Source organism: Magallana gigas, chromosome 5 (assembly GCF_963853765.1).
Source record: "Magallana gigas chromosome 5, xbMagGiga1.1, whole genome shotgun sequence".
In the NCBI taxonomy this organism is placed as follows: Eukaryota; Metazoa; Mollusca; class Bivalvia; order Ostreida; family Ostreidae; genus Magallana; species Magallana gigas.
Window position 1 is genome coordinate 33300395 of NC_088857.1, and position 23442 is coordinate 33323836.

General features: G+C 32.7%; 2 protein-coding genes across 9 annotated transcripts in view; one reads left to right on the forward strand and one right to left on the reverse strand.

Annotated features, from left to right (window-relative positions):
• LOC105342681 (1-phosphatidylinositol 4,5-bisphosphate phosphodiesterase delta-1) overlaps positions 1 to 20642 on the forward strand; it is a 31244-nt gene extending 10602 nt beyond the window's left edge. For 3 of the 8 annotated variants that reach the window (XM_034469893.2, XM_034469903.2, XM_066084605.1), the window contains exons 2-22: positions 1781 to 1936; positions 3085 to 3155; positions 7024 to 7175; positions 7480 to 7609; positions 7830 to 8006; positions 8624 to 8714; positions 11361 to 11478; positions 12307 to 12392; positions 12571 to 12691; positions 13407 to 13424; positions 14697 to 14782; positions 15098 to 15174; positions 15731 to 15757; positions 17046 to 17247; positions 17695 to 17868; positions 18071 to 18178; positions 18299 to 18348; positions 18479 to 18614; positions 19052 to 19198; positions 19694 to 19796; positions 19959 to 20642. In XM_034469893.2, the coding sequence (XP_034325784.2) occupies positions 1781 to 1936; positions 3085 to 3155; positions 7024 to 7175; positions 7480 to 7609; positions 7830 to 8006; positions 8624 to 8714; positions 11361 to 11478; positions 12307 to 12392; positions 12571 to 12691; positions 13407 to 13424; positions 14697 to 14782; positions 15098 to 15174; positions 15731 to 15757; positions 17046 to 17247; positions 17695 to 17868; positions 18071 to 18178; positions 18299 to 18348; positions 18479 to 18614; positions 19052 to 19198; positions 19694 to 19782 (2216 nt within the window). In that variant the 3' untranslated portion in view covers positions 19783 to 19796; positions 19959 to 20642. Of the gene's footprint in view, positions 1 to 1356; positions 1506 to 1780; positions 1937 to 3084; positions 3156 to 7023; positions 7176 to 7479; positions 7610 to 7829; positions 8007 to 8623; positions 8715 to 11360; positions 11479 to 12306; positions 12393 to 12570; positions 12692 to 13406; positions 13425 to 14696; positions 14783 to 15097; positions 15175 to 15590; positions 15612 to 15730; positions 15758 to 17045; positions 17248 to 17694; positions 17869 to 18070; positions 18179 to 18298; positions 18349 to 18478; positions 18615 to 19051; positions 19199 to 19693; positions 19797 to 19958 lie in introns of those variants that run through there. The other 5 variants (XM_034469899.2, XM_034469876.2, XM_034469882.2 and 2 more) reach the window with 5 other exon arrangements.
• Positions 20643 to 21458: 816 nt separating this feature from the next.
• On the reverse strand, positions 21459 to 23170 carry LOC105342680 (uncharacterized). Its single transcript, XM_011449692.4, has 3 exons — positions 23008 to 23170; positions 22187 to 22370; positions 21459 to 22039 (listed from the first exon to the last, which is right to left on the reverse strand). Exons 1-3 carry the CDS (start codon positions 23124 to 23126, stop codon positions 21515 to 21517), a joined length of 828 nt encoding a protein of 275 aa, XP_011447994.3. The 5' UTR covers positions 23127 to 23170; the 3' UTR covers positions 21459 to 21514.
• Between the last annotated feature and the right edge of the window lie 272 nt (positions 23171 to 23442).

The window sequence follows — 23442 nt, forward strand, 5'->3', positions numbered from 1 at the left end:
TTTTTTTTGGGGGGGGGGGGGGGGGGTGGGTGGGTAATTTTGCAAATGTATGTTACATATTGTGAGCCTTCCAATAACATATAAAAGGCAACAACAAAAAAATCCTAGATGCCAAATTTGAGCAAATTTTTAACAAACTGACTACAATGAAAATTGCACTGGAAGTTTCAGGTAATTTAATGGCTCTTATGTAATGCATTTTATGTGAGGTTAAACAAATTCAGTTAAAAAATCTAAAACATGCACACTCCTGCAACCGCGGGCATGGGTATTTCGAAATACATGTATCATGTCAGATAAATGATTAAATTATCCCGTAATCTTGAATTTCTGGTCTGCATATGTCGGGCATTATGCATCATGCTATGAACACTATAAAAAAATAAGAAAAAACTACACTATCAAATTTTTTACAATTGTTTATTACAGTTATTATGGTTTCAAGTTCACACAAACCATGTTTTATATATGGACAAAAGGTAATCGATTCAGTAGTTGGTACCCCTAGTATAAGTGCATGCAGTTGCAATTTCTGGGAAATATATACTGGTAATAAAACCAAGAGTAGTTCATCAAAACCACTTTAATATTTGTCCAAGTTCTTAGAAATCCATAATCAGAAAAATACATTTGTTTAAATTGCCACTTTTTATCATCTTTCTCATTAAATTTTGTCAGTTTTTATTTGTCATTAAAAACTTGTGAAGGACCGGTCCTTAAAACCCCATTCATCCCTCAAATTCCAGGTGCAACCAAAATTGTACAAAACTATTTTTTAATAATTGTCATTTAATCAAACTTTAAAACAATGAATTTCAGTTATGTAAACAAACTAGAGAGTTATGAAAGTGTCAGCTGAATTCAAAGCATCAATAATTAAATATTTATGGAGGCCAGGCTTTTCTATAGAGCATTTATCTTACCTCTTTGTTTCAAAGTGTCAAATATTACAAACGGTTAGATTCAACATTACGTGCATTGATTATCTATACTTATTCAGCATTAGACTCATGTATACTAGGTATCTGATGCAAGTAATTACTGCTCATTGTTTTTCAGTCTTATTCAAGTACTGTGCATTTCCTAGCTTTTATGGCAGAACTAATCCAAATGTCCACTGCGAACTGATGCTATAAGCATGTTTTGCATTGTTCTAATATTCCATGTCCCATGGAGATGTACCCATTAAATTCAGGGGGAAAGAATATTGGATTTTCTGCTATTGATCCCGATGGCAGAAAGTTTTACCATTGGTCCTCTACCTGTTAATCTAGTTACCGAAGACTTGCAGCCTGTAATTTGGTAGGAGACAACATTCCCTAGTGGTATAAAGGGTGTAAATTTTGTGTTTGTTCCCATGCATGTAGATCTCAACTGCATGTGGTTTGGGACTTGAGCTCTGTCAAAGCACAACTGTACTAGAAAAAAATCTTTTAAAGTTGTCATTTTTCTGTGGAGTATACTTCTAAAAATGAAGCACCCTGAATCTTTTTCTTTAAAGGCCGGTAAGTTATTTGGTTCTTGTTTTCAAATTTTTATATAATTTGTTGTTTTCTTGAAAAATTGAACCCTTCATAAATACCTCTTTTGGGTGTTTAATGTGTGTGATGATCAATTTAACTATGGAGGCTATCTGCTATCTTCCCCCACCTTTTCATTTTTAAAACTCTTACGCTTAGAACTTTTCTTCTTTAACAGGTATAGCATATCTATTTGCTGATTTATTATAATTTAATTATCATTTGATTTTTTTGCTAATTACAGTTTCTTTATTTTACAGTTGATAAGTTGCTGTACTTGTTGAGTCAAGGATGTATGCTACACAAGGTAAAAGGTGGGGGCTTGCTGTACCCGCGGACATTCTATCTCGACACAGAGAATATGGTGCTGAAATATTCGGGGTCTGAAAAACGTTTGAGGAAAAAAAGAATATCATGTAAGAATTTGATTTCATTTTAAACATTCACTTTAAGCTCTTATAAAGAAATGATTATTGATTTAATTATTTTTCAAAAATAGCTGAATCAATTAGCCAACTTTGCATGATACATGTAAATGTATTAATTATAATTTCTTGAAGCTGCTTGATCCTATATTGCATAGCATATGAAGGTGATGTTATGGATGCAACAAAATACCGATAGTTGATTTATTTCGTAATTTGATAATTGCTGAATTTGGTAATTTCATATCATTTTAGCAATACAATGAAGTATAATACATGTTTACAGTACATAATTTTATACGAGGTACATATTCATGTTAAGTAATTAAAGCAGGTAAATTTGCCTCTTTTACCAAGAATTATTTGTCATGATGTATGGCAGTGCATTAATTAATCCATCATCTGGGACCTTCTTGGTTTTTACCAACAATACAATTGCTAATAATTTAGCTATATTGAACATGCTTTGGCTAATCAAAAAGAAAATGGATTTGTACAACTGCAATACATTGTTTTATCCTTTTGTTAAAGTAAACTATATATGCATACGCTTACACCACCCAAGCAATTAGGGCAAATGCAAAACCAAATGGAGCTTTAATTTCCTGACTCTTCCATTGCTGTGTAAACCCACAAAAATTCTTTTATTCACTTAAAATATTTTGGTGCCCTAGTCTGCTGTTCTAATTTTGTTAAAGCTTTCTAGGAAAACTGTTTTCTAGGAAAATTTGATACAACTGCAAGTATTAACTAAGAGAAAAAAAAAATCGAATCCAGCAACTGTTAACCAAATTATTTATAGATATATTGTTTTCGCATATTTAGACTGATCAGCCAATGTAAATACATGTACCGGTACATGTGCTTGTGAAATCACTTGTTATTGGAATTTGACTATCATTTTCTGAAATATCAATTTTCAACATGCCTAGTATTTGGAATTTCTGAATCAATATAAAACCTGGCCCAATTACCGGTACATCTTTCTGTCTAAATTATGAAACATAATTGCAGGCTTGCAGGCAAAAGTGGTACAAATTTTTTCTATTAAACCCATGTTGCTCACAAAGCAAACAAAAAAAATAAGCTATTGGAAAAAATATGTCAACTGTTTTTTATTTTCTATATACATATTTTAGGGCCTATATCAAAGATCCGAGAAGTGAGAGAGGGAGAAAAAGACTATTCCAAACGCCTGGACCCATACGATGTAAGACGCAAGGCTTACTTTACTTAAATAGTCTAGTATTATGGGATTTTTTGCCTGGGTTTTCTGCTATGCTTATTTAAAACTCTGCTATGTCTGTATGGGGTGGGATGGAAGGGAACCGAGTTATAGATGTATTCTTTACACCGAGGGCTTTGAGTTTATTGCGTGCATGTATACCCTGGAAAACATGGATGCACTTAGTACAATGGTAAAGACACAATTTTTGTAGGTTGCAGCTTTTGCATGTCATTAAGAGGATATCATAACTGTAAATTCTTTGTCAGAATTACCATTTTTATGACCAGAATAGTGATTCCACATGTTGCATTATCATTGAACACACAGCATCCAAGATGCCTTCGTATTGAGCTTATAGGTTTAAGTACATGAGCTACCTCCATAAAAATCATAACATTCACCTAGTTACTGTAGTAAAATAAATGCATAAAGGTAAACCCAGGAATTCCCCAGATGAGGGCCTCTGTAGTCCAGTAAATGAACCTGTATGACGTCATCATTACCGGGTATATTGATGATTTATTCAGAAGATTTTATTGTGCATTAGTTGGTCAACATCTCAAGGACTGCATATCAGGAGTGCCAGGAGACTCGATCCGAGTAGTAGCTGGCCAACTGCTGGGTTTAATCAACAGAAAACAAAACATCCCTTAGTATCTACCTACTTATTAGTATTTTGGTTGCAATACTTATGTTTCAGTTGCTTAGTATGGGCAATACTTTAAAATGTAGATACATTGTAATTATTAGTATGTTGCTCTATCGTAATCAAGTTACTCTTGCACCATATGAATGAAATATTTGTGAAAATACCAAACTGAATTTATAATTCATAAATAAATGTATCAATTTCAGTTGGTAACTGTATGATTGCATCTATTATTCATTATTTTGAAATAAAAAGAGGAGTTGAAATTCCACCAACACAGAAAGTTTCACCAATGTAAGTGAATAAACTGTAAAAAGATAGAGACAAAATAATTTTAATTCAGCCCACCTTTAGAAAACCCAAGTAAATTGACAGATAACTAGAATTAGATGTGCATGCATTTTTTTAAGTGTATGTGAATAGATAGCAAGTTATTGAGCCAGTTATACTAGTCTTATTACATCAATTGAAGCGTGAAATCGGAGAAGTGTCGACACTATGGCTGAGAAAAATTACCCCAACCATCATCAGATAGGCGGTATAATTAATGAAACACATTTAATTTGTAGCTGATACATCTCTGTCCCTGATGGGCTAATCATATTGCTAAAATCCATATAATCTTCATGGGCTCTTGATGTAATGGTCCGATTCAGGAAATCTAGCTGCATGCAGATTCTCTACAATATCCTTTCGTTAATTAGTACATGAATGTCTTTGGAAGGGTATGCAGAGTGCGTATAATGTGGGAGAAAATGACAATATTCTGGATCGGATATGGGATAAATATTAAGCTGAATTTTTTTTTTCCGTATAAAATAGTTTTTGCTAGGCATCCGACAAGAAGTTATTGCCGGCTTTTTATTTTTGAAAGCAGTTATTATGTATGAATATTTCATAGGAATTTTCCAATATCATACTATCTTGCTGAGTTATGGTATTAATGATGCATATATAAAACTCTCATCTGATGAGAAAAAATGTCAAGTGGGTGAAATTTCGGACTTTTTTGGGGAGGGGGATGGTCAGGGCTTTGTAATTGTTTGAAAAAACTTTGGATTTTTCATTGAATTTTGGAATTTTGACCTGCAAAATGTCATTGACAAGATGTCCACTAGCTCTACAATCTAAAACTTTTGTTAGCTATTTTTCAGAATTAGTACAATATTCAAGATATCTCATAGTTGAGACTGTTTGGCAAGTTTGATCAATTCTTGCTCTCTCTAGAATTGCATTAAAAGATGATGTTTGATTCATATAGCTAAACATTTTTTTTGTCACTGAAGCCTTCCTATTCATTATGCCATATTAAATACCACTGCATCATTAACGCATAATATTGTGATATTCGTTACTCTAAATGTGCTTCCTCTTTTTATCATAATCAGATACAAGATAATACAGCATGCAATCTCTCTATGAATGTTTTCTGTGCTGCATAAGAAAATATGTTATAAGCTAGCATTCGCCTAAGAACCTGCACATTAATTTAAGAGATAGGATCAGAGGAAATCATTTGAATGTTTTCACATGATGTAACTAAATTGCTTTGGAAGTGAGGAGATTGGAAAAGAATTATAAGTGATACACATCTTAGACAAGTTTACTTAAAAACCATCAAAATATTTTGCTGGTATATACAGATCATTTATAAAAAAAAAAATGAAAACAAAAATTATCCTCAGACATGGCTATAAAATTTTCTTTGCCAGTTGTTGGGTAAACAAAAGGTATACATAAGATCTAGGTAATCCTGGAATTTCTCTGTAGTCACACACGACTCTGTTTGTTCTCTGAAGAGGTAAATGGTTTAGGCGTGGTCTGCATACAGTCTGTAGGAGTTTATCGAGGGGAACAACTCTACACCCATGCAAATTACAGATTACTCATAAAATCAATCTTTTAAACTCGGCAACTTTACAGCTGCTTAATAAGGTTACAGGTATTTAGATGATTATGTTTACAGAGAAAACTATCAGATGAGAACTTTAAAAATGTTGTTTTTACACCTGCAAAAAAACCAAATTCAAAATATAATCTGCAGATCATAATGATTATTCTTTGAGATATCTACATTACACAATATAGGCCTAATCAGCTGGAGCCGGTTGTATCAATATTTAATGGTTTATTAAAGCATTATTAAACTCCATATATTTAATGAGTCATTAATTTCCGTTGTATCAAAGTTTTAGTGAACAAATCGGTTCATTAAAACTTCATTAAATTCTCACATTTTAATGATGCCAATGGGGCTTCATTAACGCTTAATAACGCTAAGTAACAATGGCGGCCAACGTGATGTTTCATAAGTTAGGACGAAAAAGAGCCGACAGAGTTTTTCGGGAACGTTTTTCCCCAGACCATAACACAAGACTCCTTTAACATACTGACTTTTAACTTGTATCATAGATAGATGGTATATAACCTAGTTGAACCTTACCATATTTTTTTTTAATTTGACCTAGAAATTTTATTTCAAGGTCAAATTAGAAAAAACTTCTTTGTTCAACTCCTGAATATACTTTGACAGAAGGACTTCAAACTTTAAACAAAGAACAATAATAATACAATACGGTGTACTATTGAATAATATTTGACCTTGACCTTGTTTTACTCAAGGTCAAATTAAGAAAAAGATAATAAAATTTTGTCTGGGTCTAGGTAACTTATAGCTGACATTATTCTTTTTCAATTGTTAAATTTGCCCCATATTACAATCCTTGGGGAGAAGGGGAGACGTGTTTTTAGTGTAAAAAAATATACCCACTAGTTGTTTTTGTCATCGCAGACTATAAACTTACTTTTGTCTATATACATGTATGTATATACAGTCAGTACACGACTACACATACATGTTATATTGTGTGGGAGCAGCTTGTAAGTGATGGAAAATGGTTTGTTTAATTCCGATAAACAAGTTATTTTGAATAGGTTGAATTTAAGAGATAGGGTAATGAAACAATTAAAATAACACCAGCAAAGTTTTGAGAAAAACATGTAAGGGGGCATTAGATTCTGTTGTTGAATTTAATTTCCTTGGGCAAATTTCTCAGAAACTTCTATATATCTCCTAGTAGAGTGTTGTAAAAGGTAGGAGGGCCTCCTTTTCTTAATAAATGTAAAAATTCACAGAGGTTTATGTATTATGAATAAACTGATGACTTTATTGATATTAGAACAATTTTGATTATTTTTCAGAGGGGGCGTTGCCTTGCTGTTGTGTTTGGGACAAACCACGAGGTCCTGTATTTGATGAGTGAAACCCCTCAGATGAGGGATGACTGGATTAAGGGACTCCGATTCGCTCTCCACATGGATCAGTACATGGATCAGAAACAGCAGACCGATAGATATCCTTTCCATGACTCCCCTCCCCCTCCCCCCAAAATCCACCCAACACTTCTGATTAGATTTTCCAAAAACTCATATCTTTATGAAGTAGATATGAAATTATGCTAAATAAGAATTCATGCATTTATTTATAATCAATGATTGAATTAATTCATACTCTTAAAAATAAATTTTGGAATTCTACAGATTGCTCAAAAATGAATGCTGAAATTATTACAATTGATGTTAATAACCCTTGTATTATCGTATACCTGGTATGTAGAAGGCTTACTTGACTGTTTTGTATCCTTAACTAATATTCACATGGATCAGAGAAGCTTTTCAAATGGCTGACAAAAACAATGACAGGAGTCTGGACTTTGAAGAAATTCTCAAATTATTGAAACAGCTAAACGCAGATATGGACAAAAAATATGTTTTGGAACTCTTCAATGTAAGGATTAAAAAGACTTGAAATATACTCTATTAAAACTCTTTTTTAAGGGGAATATCTCTGTAATTGTGTTGTTTATATGAATTTTTATTAATGCATGTGTATATATAGCTTCTTAAATACCATGGAAGAAAAAGCATTAAAGGGGAATAACTCTTAGCAATGTATTATCCACAGTTGAGATATGCAGCATTCTATGACATTTCAATTTATCTTGTAGAAAGCAGACACAACTAAAACTCACGGTAAGCCAGTATTAGATGCTGAGGAGTTTGTCCGATTCTATCACATGTTGACAGAGAGACCGGAAATAGATGAAATATTCATGAAATACGATGATGGCAAGGGATATTGGACGTTTTCTGATCTGTGTAAATTCTTCTATCATGAACAAAAGGTACTTTGGTTATATGATTATCAGTAATGTAAATAACTGCAGAGGATTTTTTTTTTAATAGAATGCATGAAATTACAGAGACCCTTTCACGGTAACTGCAGTGCTGCTCTTTTGCAGGGCAAAAATCGACATAGTTTCGTAATACTGTGGAATCATTAAAATTCGTGGTGGCTCAATTTTCGTTGAATTCGTGGGTAGCCCTCTCCCACGAATTTAAATCCCCAACGAAAACAATTTTAGAAAGAGTTATCTTTGTTACTGAAACAGTAGGCTATGCATCAACGAAATTACATCCCCACGAATGAGCAAAAAAGTCATAATCCACGAAAATTGGTCCCCACGAATTGAAATGATTCCACAGTATATGACGTGACGTCAATTGTTTCAATTACGTCATTTAATTATCTACCACTAAAACTTTGGCAAAGTATATCAATTTGCCCTGCAAGAGAGCAGTACCACAGTTATCATGAAATGGTCTAATGGATAGATATAAAAAAAAAATTATGTATAGCTCTGAAATACATATTGCTTATCAAATTTCATTTGATTATCATGGAAAAAGATTAAAGTATTGAACTGTTTTTTTTAAAGTGAGAATCTTTTTCTTCATCTAGCTTGATTTGACAGAGGACCAGTCTAAAGAACTAATAGCAGCCTTTGAACCCCAGAAACAGCTGCAGTTAGAGGAGCACCTCAGCCCCATAGGTAAAATCTATCTACCTTAATTTACTCTAGTCTAGATTTACTTTCACAACAAAGCAGATTTTGATAAAAGCAGTAGATTATTGAATAAAAGCAGTAGGTGGGAGACAGAGTTAAAAAATGATAGACTTCCTTGAAGCGGTAAACCATGAATACTGTACTCTAGAAAATAGGAAAAATATATGTAACTAGACACGATCTCGTTGCGAGCAACGAGGAGGTCTTCCGTGCGATTTTTAGAATGAAATATGACATCATCGACTTTGATTTTCGACAACAAAACATGTTTTGGAAAAAGGAGTGGAGAACTTATGCTTTATTGTATTGCTTTTTATAAGTTCTCTTGCTTTTTTAAATACTTGCGTTTCTTTCAATTAAGATAGCAAAGACCAAACTTGTTTACCTCTGGTCCCTAAAAACCCTGATTGGGTAACGCAAGAGGAAATCATTATATTGTTAGGATATATAAACGTATTATACCTAATCTAACTTTAATAACCTTTCACAAAATGGCTCTCATTAAAGGGCTATAGATAAAAGATTTTAGAACTCTTTGATCCAATAATTTAAGGGGCAGGTCCCTTTTTCTTGGATTCAAATGAAGGACATTTAATTCTGAACACATTTTTTTCAACAAGTGTTTAGAAATTCGTTTTTAGGTTTTAGGGGCCGATCCCCTATCTCCCTATAGGGGCCGTTTAACGAAATTTTGAAGGTTGCATTTTGTTGAGAACATCATTTTGAACAACTTTTCTTCTGTATTGCATTACAAAATATATTTCCTTTCTGAGATATGGGTGATCAAAATTTTGGGGTTTTGGCCCCTAAAAACCCTTAATTACGTAACACATGATAAAATCATTATATTGCTTGAATACATAACTATAATATAAACACATTTGCTTCTATAACATTTCACAAAATATCTCTCAGTAAAGAGCTACAGATTAAAGACTTTAGAGCCCTTTGGTCCCCTAATTTAAGGGGCCAGCCCCTTTTTCCTGATATCAAATAAAAGGTCATTTAATTCTACACAAATTTTGTTCAACAAGTGCTTAGAAATTCGTCACCGTTCTAGAGATATATGAGAAAGAAGGTTTTAGGGGCCGGTCCCTTATCTCCTTTTAGGGGGCGTTTAACGAAATTTTGACGGTTGCATTTTGTTAAGAACATCATTTTGAACAACTTTTCTTCTGTACTGCATTACAAAATATTTTTCCTTTCTGAGATATGGGTGATCGAAATTTTGGACTTTTGGCCCCTAAAAACCCTTAATTACGTAACACATCATAAATTCATTATATTGCTTGAATACATAACTGTGAGATTAACATATTTGCTTCTATAATCTATAACAAAATATCCCTCGGTAAAGAGTTATGGGTAAAAGACTTTAGAGCCCTTTAGGTCCCTTATATTAGGGGCCAGCCCCTTTTTCTTGGTATCAAATGAAAGGTCATTTGATTATAAAGACATTTTGTTCAACAAGTGTTCAGAAATTCGTTACCATTCTTGAGATATCTGAGACAGAATGTTTTAGGGGCCGGTCCCTTATCTCCTTTTGGGGGCCGCTGAACCAAATTTTTTAGGTTGCATGTTGTTAAGTACATCATTTTGAGCATCTTTTCTTTTATACTGCATTTCAAAATATTTTTCCTTTTTGAGATATAGGTGATCAAAGTTTTGGACTTTTGACCCCTAAAAACCCCTAATTACGTAACATATGAGAAAATCGTTATACTGCTTGGCTTCATAATTATAAGATAAACATATTTGCTTCTATAATTTATTACAAAATATCTCTCGGTAAAGAGTTATGGGTAAAAGACTTTAGAGCCTTCTAGGTCCCTAATTTGAGGGGCCAGCCCCTTTTTCTTGATATCAGCAGAAAGTTCTTGTAAAAATAAACTTTTTTTACATTACATGTTTTAACAAAATATTTTCCAGAAAAGAGATAAAGAGAGAAAAGCACAAAAATTCACGACGCTTTTTAAATGTCAATTTTCGAGCCATAGCGAGCTTTGGCGCCAGTAGTGCTAAACATACAAAACAACAATCATGCAAAACTTCAATCTTTCCTTTACCAACCGTAGAAATTTGAGCTTAATATCTCTTATAGTTTAGGAGAACGACAGAAGACAAAATACCCATATAAAAATTAGAAAAATCTCAAAATCTCAAAAACGGATGTGACGTCATCAATGCAAAAAAAATTTAATCAGGTTCAGACCAACATCTATCATATCTGAAACTTTCATTGAGATCGGCCGAGCCGTTTCTGAGAAATCGCGTGCACAAAAATAGGAAGAAAAAAAATAATAATAAGAAGAAGAAGAATAGGGAAAAAGAAACAAAGCAATAACAATAAGGTCTTCCGTTGGAAACGGAAGACCTTAATTATAATACTAGTAGTTTGCTGATACCTTGAGTCAAGGAAATATAGAAATCAGCAAGGTCACTGAACTCAAGTTACTTCAGTCAATTTTGTTCATTTCTTATATATCATACATTAATTAGTAAAAAAAAATCAAAGTATCAACTGAATTTTAATTTATGATGTTGGGCTACTTGGAGGGTTTTTTTTGTGAAACTTGAAAAAAATGAGAGAAAAAATGAAAAACTATTATAACCTAAATTTTTTTTTGGCAGGGTTCAGAACACTTCTTGCCAGCAATGACCAACAACTTTTTAACCCCATTCACAAACGAGTGTATCAAGACATGACTCAACCTATCATCAACTACTACATCAGCTCATCTCATAACACGTAAGTTATCTCGCAACATGCAAATTATCTCACACCATGTAAGTCATCTCACAACATGCAAAATATCTCACACCATGTAAGTCATCTCACAACATGTAAAATATCTCACAACATGTAAGGTATATCACAACTTGTAAGTTATCTCACAAAATGCAAGTTATCTCACAACATATAAAATATCTCAAAATATGTAAAATATCTCAAAATATGTAAAATATCTCACAACATAAAGTCTTCTCACAACATGTAATTTATCTCACAACATGCAAGTTATCTTACAACATGTAATTTGTTTCACAACATGCAAGTTAACTTACAACATGTAAGATTTATCACAACAAGAAAGTTATCTCACAGCATGTAAAATATCTCAAAACATGTAAAGTATCTCACACCATGCAAGTTTACTCACAACATGCAAGATATATCACAACGTGTGTTTTTGTAAAGTTGGCTATGCCTGTTGCCCAATCCATCTGAATTTCAATGAAATATTTAAATTATATTACAACTTGAAAGTTATCTCACAACTTAAAGATGTCCCACAACAATTAAATTAACTTATCTGACAGCCAGTAAGCTACCTCAAGACATGTTAACATTACAACTTTCAAGTAATTAAGCCTAATGTTTTCATATCTTACAAATTTTAATTTATCTCACAACACCTAGATTAACTTACATTGAAATCATTTCAGGACATAATAACTAACATTCTTAAAATCATCTTGTAGAATAGATGAGAATGGGCAAGCATTAACTGAGACTAGGCTCTCAACAGTATTGCAATGATTAGCTTTTTTGTAACCATCAGTGTGCCTCTTACAGATACTTAACAGACGACCAGTTACGAGGACCAAGTCGAGTGGAGGCATACATCACAGCTCTGTCCCGAGGCTGCCGATGTGTTGAATGTAGGTCACACTATTATTAAGCATGGTATACATTAAAAAGTTTCAAAACATGTACAGATAACAACAATTCTGAATGAATACTATGTTGTTAATGTCGGTGTCTATTTACCATAATGTCCCGAAATGCATCATGGGTTTAGTTTGTTAATACATGTGACAAGTTGTTAATTGTTGACAGTGGATTGTTGGGATGGACCCGACGAAGAGCCAGTTATTTACCACGGTTACACCCTCACCTCAAAGATCTTCTTCCGCGACGTTCTATCCGCCATCAAGGATTATGCCTTCCAGTCTTCACCGTAAGTTATAAATTTGAACTCAAACCAAGAGAGAAATTCAGTGTTTTTAAGATAATCATATTTTTTACACAGAAATTTTAATGTAATCATGTAGCTCAAAAGACGCTTATATATTATTATTGTATTGGATAGCCTGATGAATAATATGTAAATAAAGGGATCCAATATTCAGTAGCTAAAAGCTTCAGACACTGCTTGCTTACATGTAGAAATATTTGTATAAAGTTAAAAAATTAAGCATGATGTTCATACTTGGTTCTAAATGACTTCTTTACATGAAACACTTCAAAGGGATTCTGATGGTCCTTTTCCAATGAAATGTATGTAGTCCAAATCATTGATATAGCAAATTCATTCAAGAAGGAAATATGGAAATATTTCAATGGTATATTTTTATATAATTAAGTTTGAAATTTTATTTCATAGAATTTATAACCATCAGGTTCTATTACACTTGCAATGCAAGTTGTAATACAATTAGTTCATTATGTTGGTGAATATCTGATTACATAACTTTATATCCTCTATTATTATTGAAAAAGTTTAGTTTATAAAGTTATTTTTATTTTAAACAATATTTTACTCGATATATATTGAATGGGATTAAGGCAGCAAGCACAGCCTATTTCAGCCTTCTCCCTATTTATAAAGTACACAAAGTATCATTATTAAGGAGATCCACATATGTTCATGTCACATTCATTGGTTTTACCAGACAAAATCCAAACAGCAGGTAATATGAATATCTTCCATTAAATTGAATGAAAGAATTTCAGTCAAACATTTTTGTTTTAACTACATGTAATATGATGAAAACACAAATGATTGAATTTTCGTGTTCGTATATATCTGATTGCTTCACTTTTCACTTCGTTTTTCACTAATAACTGATTCTGTTTCTTTTATGCAAAACTGTTTTAGATATTTTAGTTGAATTAATTCAAAATTTCTATATAGAAATATATACCTATATTGATTTACTTTTGAATAATTTTTAGTTTAATTTTTTCTTCTATATCTAAAAAAAAGTTGAAGATGCTTTTGCAGTTATTAATTAACAATACTAGAATTGAAAATGTTGGAAGAGAATGAGAAATGATTAAATTTTTCATAATGACTGTAATAAACTTTCCTTTTTTAGACCCTTTAAGACATAGTGTGTTTTAAGCAATGATAACTAAATACTATTAAAATGGTCCATATTTTTTTTTACTCCATGGATCAAAAATAAAATTATATTGTTTACCAGTATTTGGAATTGTCTCCCGCCTCATTGTAATACCCCACACTGATTAAATTTTATTAGCAAAAAATAAGGAAGTTTTTTTTTTATAAGGAGATTTTTATTATTTACCAATTTTTGATTACTTAAACTTCAAGTTTGAAAAAAAAATTTCCTCCTTCCCTCTTGGGTGTAGAAACCCCTGAGAGACAATTCCAAACGGACGTATTTTTAAGGAAGGCCTGGTTCAATGTTTCTGATGTCAGGCAGCTAACTTGGTTTCAGTCGCGGTGCCTGTGTGTTGCACTCCTTTTTCTTCTACTGGTACACACCATAATGGCTTCCTAACTCAACCCATCACCAAACAATTTTGTCATAAAAATAGAGCTAGGAAAATGTCGGCTGTATCAAGCAACATTTATCTCCAGTTAATACACAATTTTTTTAAATTTATTCATACTTTATCATCAATTCTTTAAAGATGATAACTTTAATAATACATGTATTTTGTTTTTAGCATATATAATTCATTCTTTTTAATTTTGAATAAGTTTAATCTAGTACATATTATAGATGCTGTAACAATGGTACTGCAATCTTTAAATATATGTGCAATTTATTATTACAGTAATGTAATGGAAAGAGATTGTTTAAATATGATTGACAATGTATGAAATGCTTATCTTAGATCTTTTTTATTTTGTGTATTATTAAAAGTGACACATATATGTATAGTTTATTTCAACTGAATTTTAAACCATGCATTTGCTTGTACTTGTGTAGGTATCCTGTGATATTGTCCATAGAAAATCACTGCTCAGTCAAACAACAGACTGTCATGGCAACATACATCAGGTCTATTTTTGGAGGTAACACTGATGTATTTATGGTACTCAAATTTTAATTGAATCATGGCGGAGGACGGACAAAGCATATACTGTAATATTATATATAATTTTAGAAACAAACATGCATACAGTGCTGCAAAAATAAGGGTGACTTTAGCTGTAATTGTTTTGTGACAACCATTGTAGACCATAGATTTGAGATTGATAGATTTGTAAAATTTAATCGTAATTTAGTCTTATAATTTATATTGGCCTTACTGTCCTAATTTTATTATACATAAAATATCTCCTTTTTTCTGTTAATTGTGGGATGAATTAATGAATTATATATTTCAGACTTGTTATATGCCCCAGAAGAAACTCCAAATAGAATTCCCTCCCCTCATGACCTCATGGGAAAAATTGTTATCAAAGTAAGTATTTAATATATATTTTTATCATGCTAATCTATACAATAAATTATATATCATATGCAGAATTTGCATGAGTGTTTTTTTCTTTTCAATTAGTTTTCACAAGTTTCTTTTTTTATTTTTGCGATGTTTGTTGTATTTTTGATTTCTGCATGTCATGGACAAAGGTGTTTAATTAAGTTATTTTCTACTGCACAATATTAGTGCTATTTACATGGCAGTTTTATATGAACATTTCTAATAAAATGCAAGGAATAAGTATATTCATGTCAAATTGTGAAAAGCACACCTTGCTGATTTCAAAATCTGGATTTTATTTTTATGACAATTAATTATTAACAGATTATATCAAATTATAACCATATAGTCTGGTACTCATGATTTTATATTCTTACAATTTACAAAATACAAAACAGTGCGACCGAGGATTCTACAGTGTATGTATTTGTGTTGGATAAAAATCATATGAAATAAAAAATCATGAGGTATTTAATTATATACAATTTATGTGTACAGTGCAAATTATATTTATTACACGTTTTATTTTCTATTATGGGCGAAAAAAATGGATTACCCAAAAATGGTAACATTTTCTTTTGTCCCAAGCATTGTGCAACCATACGATTTTACTAATTCATGAGCTTTGTCCAATTTAACTGTCTAATTAACTTAACTTAGGTTAATTAGAAGAAACAAAACAAGTCACTGCATATCATTGACAAATTAACCCAAGCACATGAACTATACATGAAGTACTACAGTCAAACTTTGTTATTTCGAACTTGATGGGACTGTTTAAAAACTTAAAGATATCAGAGTATTTGAAATATCAAGGGTGAAATAGTTAAAAAATAAGTGGTTGGGACTTACAATTAACTTCGACATATCCTTTGTATTCGAGATATCAGTGTTCGAGATATCGAAGTTCAACTGTATATGCTTGATAAATGCTAAATAATGGTTAGATTGATCGATAAATTGATTTGGAGTGTTACATTCAAAGTATAGATGTTAAAAGTACATGTTCAACTTTTTCTTTTTACTTTACAATGTAGGGCATTGGAAGCTTTATTCTCTTTAAAATCTATGAATATTTGAAATTTGTAAAATGTATATTTAAATTCATATATCTTCCTAAATGTTAAAAAGTTCTAATCCTAAAACCATTATCAAAGTTTCTGATGTATACGTACTATTTTATTTTTTAATAATGTTATTTTTCAGCAAAGATAAAGTTTTATCGAAGATAAAAAAATATTTATAATTTGATCTTTAATCTCTAATTGTTCTAGCAGTTTGACAGGAATGTAAAGGAAATATTAAAATAAAATAATCTAAAATTCGATACGTACCTCTACCTGGTAATACACAGAATTGAATCTCTTGAAATTACCCTATTTTCAGACTGGTACAACCACCCCCCCCCCCCCAAAAAAAAAACCCCCAAAACCCTCAATTTAACCAACTAATGAAAAATTACTTTTTTGTTGAGATTTGTTTGCCAGTTTTAATTTTTAATAGGTATACTGTAATAACAATAAATGCAGCTGTTAATTTTCATGCAGATGATTTGAGGTGGCTAATATTTTTTTCCAGAGAAGTTAAAATTCATCCTCAAAATAATTATATACTTAAATAGACCATTTGTGTCACTATGTGACTTTAAAAGTCTTCAAATTAACACATCTGTTAAAAAAATTTTATTTCATGAACTTCATAAATTTTTATAGCAAAAAGTAATTTCCCTTTGGCTACAATGTTTGAGAGACTCAACAGTTTAAATTCTTTCAACATTAAGCATAATATTTGGCCTCATGCAGACCCCCCGAATTACTAGACTAGTACTGTTAAACATAATTTTTTTTTTGTAGGGAAAAAAACTTCCTAACAATCTCAGCAATACAGATGAAGGTGAAGTCAGTGATGAGGATGAGGCAGCAGACGTTAGCAACGAGTCTGTCAAACCTCCCAAAAAGGACTCGGGTCACAAAATCAAACTCAGCCAGGAGTTCTCAGCTTGTGTTGGCTTTAAGGCCGTTGGATTCAAAGGAGTAGAAGAATCCATAAATTCTAGTAAGAAAATATTGCAAGCTACCCTACTTTTTTTATATAAAGCATGCGCAAGTATTAAATTGTCATGTTATTAATCACATTTTTAAAATCGAAGTTCAAGACCCATGCATATCTCCTCTGAAAGGTTTTCTATTGACCAGTAATTTATACAGTATATGTGTATTTGAAATTTATCTTGAAAATTAAGTCATAAATGTCAAGCTGTTGAGGGATGGGTCTTATCCAGTGAGCTTTGCATGCTCATCAGTTTGGAACCAGAAATAGGTATCTTAATAAACCTCTGGTTTTGCAATTGTAAGCGTAATAGTTAAATCACTTCAGATGAGATTTGATTTGTTATTTTCATTGTGCTTATTAAAATGTATCTCAAACAGTATTCAGGGTATAACAATTTAAGTAGATACTAAATTTTGATCAAATTAAAATACATGCATCTTCTGTTTTTAGAGGGAATATTTGTGTCCCTTGGAGAAAACAAGGCCCTGAAGTTGATAGATAATGACAGAGATGGGGTCATCAAGTTGAACCAGCACATGTTAGTGCGGACGTACCCAGCCGGCAGTAGGACAGACTCCAGTAACTACAATCCTGTGCCCATGTGGAATGCAGGGTGTCAAGTGGGTGAGTATCAAGTTGTAATTAGTCAAATTTTATTTTTTGGTTTCTCTTAAAGATGACATGTTGTCTGCCAAATTGGGGATTATATACGGTATATAGTTTGCTACCAAAATTTATGTTTTGGTAATTTTTTATAAAAAATGATTTGTTTCTGAATAATTTTCAAAAACTTTAAATTTGTTAATTTGACCCCTTTGAATTTCAGTGGCCCTGAATTTCCAGACCAACTCTGAACCAATGCAGCTGTTGCAAGGCAAGTTCATGGACAATGGAGGATGTGGCTATCTGCTGAAGCCAGGATTTTTGTTGTCAGGTATTTTAAGAGTGTGTCAAAATCTCTTACTTTATTTTCTTGGGATCCTATGATGCAATGCACACATGATTTTTTCGTAGAAATCCAAGATAATTAACTTTCCTGTTCTTGTACTTGCAGATGACAGATCAGCATCTCCACGGACATCCAGAAAGAGGCTGAGCATTACAGTACGTAGCGTACATGTATAAAGCACAAACGGAAAATAATTACAAATTGTATCTGCACATAAACAAAAAGAAGAGAGTAATGTATTAAACATTATAGCCTAGCTGGCATTATTTTCTGTGTCTCTTGTAGATTGTCAGCGGTTACCAGCTTCCTAAGCCCAATGATTCTAAGAAGGGGGAGATAATTGACCCATTCATCAAAATAGAAGTACATGGAGTGAAAGAAGACACTCAGCAGTGCAAGACGAGCGTCAAAGAGAACAATGGTAAATTGAAGGGATTCTGGTCTGTAAAAATTGCATGCATGCATTTGCTGACTACCTGTAAAATTAGGAATATCAATATTATTCTTATGAACCCCTATCATGTTTTTGGCAAAAATCAAACTCTGAACATGGCCTATATAAATTTAGTGTTGTACAATCAGTGTCTCAAGAACAATGTCATGGACATGCAGACAACTTGGTACAGGTAAAGTATTCCATAAACAGTAAATATCAAATGTTGATTTTGAGGTCAAATGTCAAGGATCAAACATCTTTGGACATAGATGTATTTTGAGGATTGGCTCTTGGCATGTCTTCTCAGAAATTAAGATTTTTGATATTATTAAGTAGAAAAACTGTAAAATACCTGTATTGTTATGATGCAATGTGCTGATGAATCAATTCAGTCCTGACTTGTTCATTTTATTCCTCTTCAGGCTTTAACCCACGCTGGGATGAACACGTTTCCTTTGTCATCGGTCAGCCTGATCACGCCATCATCCGATTCGTTGTTTATGATCACGACAGATGTGTTGACGACTTCATTGGATATTTTGCTCTCCCATTCCATTCAATCCAAGAGGGTAAGTCATATGTCTCTAATTTTACTCTTTTTGCGTCATTTTTATGGACATATCAATGTAGCTGTAGGTCTGTAGCTCCCAGATGACCTGAGAGCTACAGTGCATCCCATAGTAAAAAAAAATGCAATTTACTGCAAACAATATAAATTTACTGCCGTATTAAATCACAGTTTTTTTTTACTATGGGAGGCACTGAAGCTCCCAGGTCATCCATTTCAATTTTTTCATACCGGGAGCTACAGACCTGCAGCTAAAAACAATGTAAATAAGACTGCAAGGCATTTACATTCAGGGAATTTTTTAATTCGACATGTAAAATAGACAGGCAAATTCTTGATAATATTTATTTTTCATGCACTTAACAATTCTTATTTTAGATTTTATGTGAAAAAAAATTCATACTCTGATCAGATTATGATACCTGTGAACATAATATTGATGATTTCAAAACCCTTAGGAATTAGACATATGAATTTTCTGTGTATTTTGTTGTAGGTTACCGCCATTTTTCTCTCCTGAACAAACACGGAGATAAGATCCCAATGGCTCTCATACTGCTTAAAGTGGAGATCAAGGAGGCTTGATTCCCTTTCTTCAGGTACGTACATGTACAAAACTTGTTTAGTATAAAGAGATGATAATCACGGAAGTATAACTCACTGTTGTTTCATGTTTATTTCTTTTTTTTCTTTTTCACAGTTTTGTTCTGTGAGAGGATTTAGTCTGAATCATACCTTATCTATTTCTTTTTTTTCTTCAGGTATTTGGGTCATGGAATTTATATCATCCACTGAAGATGCTCTTTCCCCCACCGAAACACAAAAGAGTTTGTCATGATCAAGAACCATAACTGTGTTGCATTCATGCTCATCATATTCATAAGGGACCAAATTGAATCCAGTGAATGGTGTACAATGCTTTAATTTTTTTGTTGCATATACATATTTGTTTAACCAGAGCAATAGAATTTATAATAGATATATTTGGTTGTGGTAATTTGATCTCTTCTTAATTTTGTGTACTTAATTAAGGATAATATTTTAGTTCATGTACATGTAGGTTATTAAATATGCATTTATTTTGTGTATTTATAGCAATACATTAATCATGAAAAATACATGTACATGTATATTTAAAAAATCTTGAATTGTTTTCTTTTTATAATTTTCTATTATAACTTTTTAATTGCAATGAAATGGTTGCCTTTTTAAAGAGATAGACAGAATTGAACAATGTAAATTCCATTGATTACATGCATAGTTTTGAACAAATGTAACATGGCTGGCTTTAAGGTTATTGTTAGATGCTTGCTGGGTTACATGTCTTGAAAATCATCCATGTCTTTCATATATTATAACCATTCTCTGTTTAAAGGGATTCAGTGATTATATTTTGTTTCTTTCTAAATTAAATTTTGAATAAATTTCATCTTTTTCACAGATAATATCTCATGTTGATTTTTTTTTTCAAGCTGGTCTAATTTAATTACGGTGGGTTGATTTGTCTCTACTATAAATCTCTATATTAATTTACATTCTACTGTGTTTTTCCATTAAATTCTGTAATTTGTATCTATTTATTTAAGTAAAAAATTGATTTTATCAGTAAGGGAAATTGGGAATGTAAATATAAGCATTAAATGATTTATTTTGATGTCCTGGAGTCAATAACTGCCGTCAGGTGAGCAGACAAATTGAATAACGCGCGTTAAAATATTTCATGTGGGTTTATTTTTTCAAGCTGGTCTATTTTTTCAAGCCGGTCTAATTTAATTAATTACGATGGGTTGATTTGTCTCTACTATAAATCTCTTAATAAAGATTATTTTTAGACTATTTTACTAACTTGTTAGTATAGACCATAGTTCCTTAATATTACTTTAAGACTGCATTTTCATGACAGTTGGCTTCAGTTGCTGTTCCTATAATACTCACCGTCTATTCACTGCGTTAAAAAAAGTTAAAAATCCTGCTTGTCATTTCCATCATTCTATTCCCTCTCCAAAAAAAAAAATCGCGAAAGACCTCAATGTATCATAGAGTAAACAAAATAAAATTATGTTTTTAAATGTTTGGTGGTAGTCTTTATTTTTGACAGAAGGAGCGAGCTTACCCCCCTCCCTCCTCATAAAAAAAAATAAATCGCAGACTCGCATTTTGAATTACTCTGTCTTTTGAAATGGAACTTGCTATTGTTACTTAGGTTTGTACAATGGTCAACAAGTAGTAAAAGTAAGTCACAACAAATCAAAGAAACGTAATGGTTGATGGGTTACATATGCTGTACCCATTTATTTAAAATTGGATAATATTCAAGCTATCTTCTCCTTTGTTGAATAGTTTCTGCGTATAGTATAAGGAAGAAAAGCAAACTGTACAGCAGCATATACGGGAAAAAGCCATTAGCAATCAGCATGATTGAAAAAGTATAGCCGCACCAGATCAGCGCCATTATTGATCGATTCGGGGAACGGAACATGTCTTGACACGTGAATGCAACGTCTGCTAAGAAATTCCGAAAACTTCCCCGGAGGCCTAGCATCCTCATTCGACCTCGACCTTCCCGGATACCGATATGAAAGTCAAGGTCATCCGTATCCTCTGAAGACGTGTCGACTGTATAGTCGCTGTCCTCTGACGACAAATCCACGCAGGACAATGACGACACGCTGGTTGCGACGTCGGAGAGGAAGGAAGAAACGTCAAGTCTAGTGGTTACGTGATTGTACTCAATGGCCGACACGGACGGATTTTCGTCTGACTTTTCCTCTTCTTTTTCTTCTTCGTCTTCTGAGTTTTGACAACCGATTGATCGTACTTCTAACTGATGCATTTCTCGAACCTACAATGATGTCATAGAACTATACGTATTTTTTTCATTCATAAATAACTGGAGAAAAATTGTGTGCCTTTTGAGCTTTGATTTTATTCTTATTGTCAAAAGGATGGGACGAGGCAAACCATAAAATATCGACTGTTTGAGTCTTACTTGATTCCTCTCCTTTTTCCAGTGGTTGACATATTCTTGAATGGCAAAGTTGACACATGCGTGTCGTTGCAGAATATATCGAACGCGCATGGGCGACCTACATGTCGGACAAGGAAACTTTAAAAAGGAAAGCAGAACATGCTCATTGTTGTCTCGGGCTACTTTGCAGACTTTGTACAGACATCTAAAATTAAAGAAGTCAAATCACTGATAGATGGAAAATGTTGAATTTGTTACGTAACTTCTTGCCGATCGATCATAATGCTTATAATAAATCACAAATTATTAAGAAGTGATTCATACAAAAAATTATATACAAGAATAAAAACCGTCATTTCATGTGATTAACAACGACAGGTAGGGGCTAATCGTAATGTATTTGAATTCAACTCCCCGAGAATTTTGACATTGTTTGAATATCAACATTTTGACAATTATCTGAGCAAAACAGGGGCCGGGTATTTAGATTCTCATCGGGCAATATTTCGTCCCTCGAGGGCTAACATAATCAATGTTGCCCTCAATTCAAGTCAATACATGTACATTTTGTATTTGTATAATATGCCCCCTCCCCCTGTTTGAACAGATTGTGTCTATGGTTCATTGACGTCAAAGGATACGTTATTCTCTTTTTCACTACTTTTTTCTTTTAACGTACCCCTGAGGCAATTTATCTTAGAATCTGGTTTTTTAAATCGAACTAGCTTAAATTGAAACGTATAAAATGACTGCGTTGTCTTACACTGCTTTGAAATGTAACGTTAACTGTTAGAATTTCATGTTGAAATATTTGTGTCATACATAGTTAAAGAGGTACCTACCTCATGCAAAAACTGTGGCCGCATTTAAGAGTATGCGGTTTGTTGAAGTAGCCCCAGCACACGCCGCATTTTAAGGCCTTTATCACCTCTGTTGGGGACAGCTGTTTGGCATCCGACATCTTTTGTATAGAATGTATACATGTCACCGAACCACGGCAACTATAATTAACCTGGAAGTAGCGTGACGCTACCTGGTTTTACGTCTATGACGTCATATAACTGTACACCGACTGTTGGAAAAGACGTTGATGTTTTTGTATTGTAAACATGGAAAGAACAGATGCTGTTAAACATGGAGACGGGGAGGATTTGAAACAATTTTTCAGATTAATGAATAAGCTTCGATCCAATCAGACGGAATGCAGTGAATACTTCGCCAGAGAGAGCAGCTCCTTTGAAGAACTTAGACAGCGGGTCCTCAAGTTGATCGAGGAA

What these genes read in the sequence shown, in the direction of transcription:
- LOC105342680 (XM_011449692.4), bottom strand. Translation starts at nt 23,126, where the DNA reads ATGTCGGATGCCAAACAGCTGTCCCCAACAGAGGTGATAAAGGCCTTA. An exon ending in GGCCACAGTTTTTGCATGAG is followed by an intron (nt 22,371 to 23,007) that starts GTAGGTACCTCT and finishes CTTTAATTTTAG; the next exon opens with ATGTCTGTACAAAGTCTGCA. An exon ending in GGAAAAAGGAGAGGAATCAA is followed by an intron (nt 22,040 to 22,186) that starts GTAAGACTCAAA and finishes ACATCATTGTAG; the next exon opens with GTTCGAGAAATGCATCAGTT.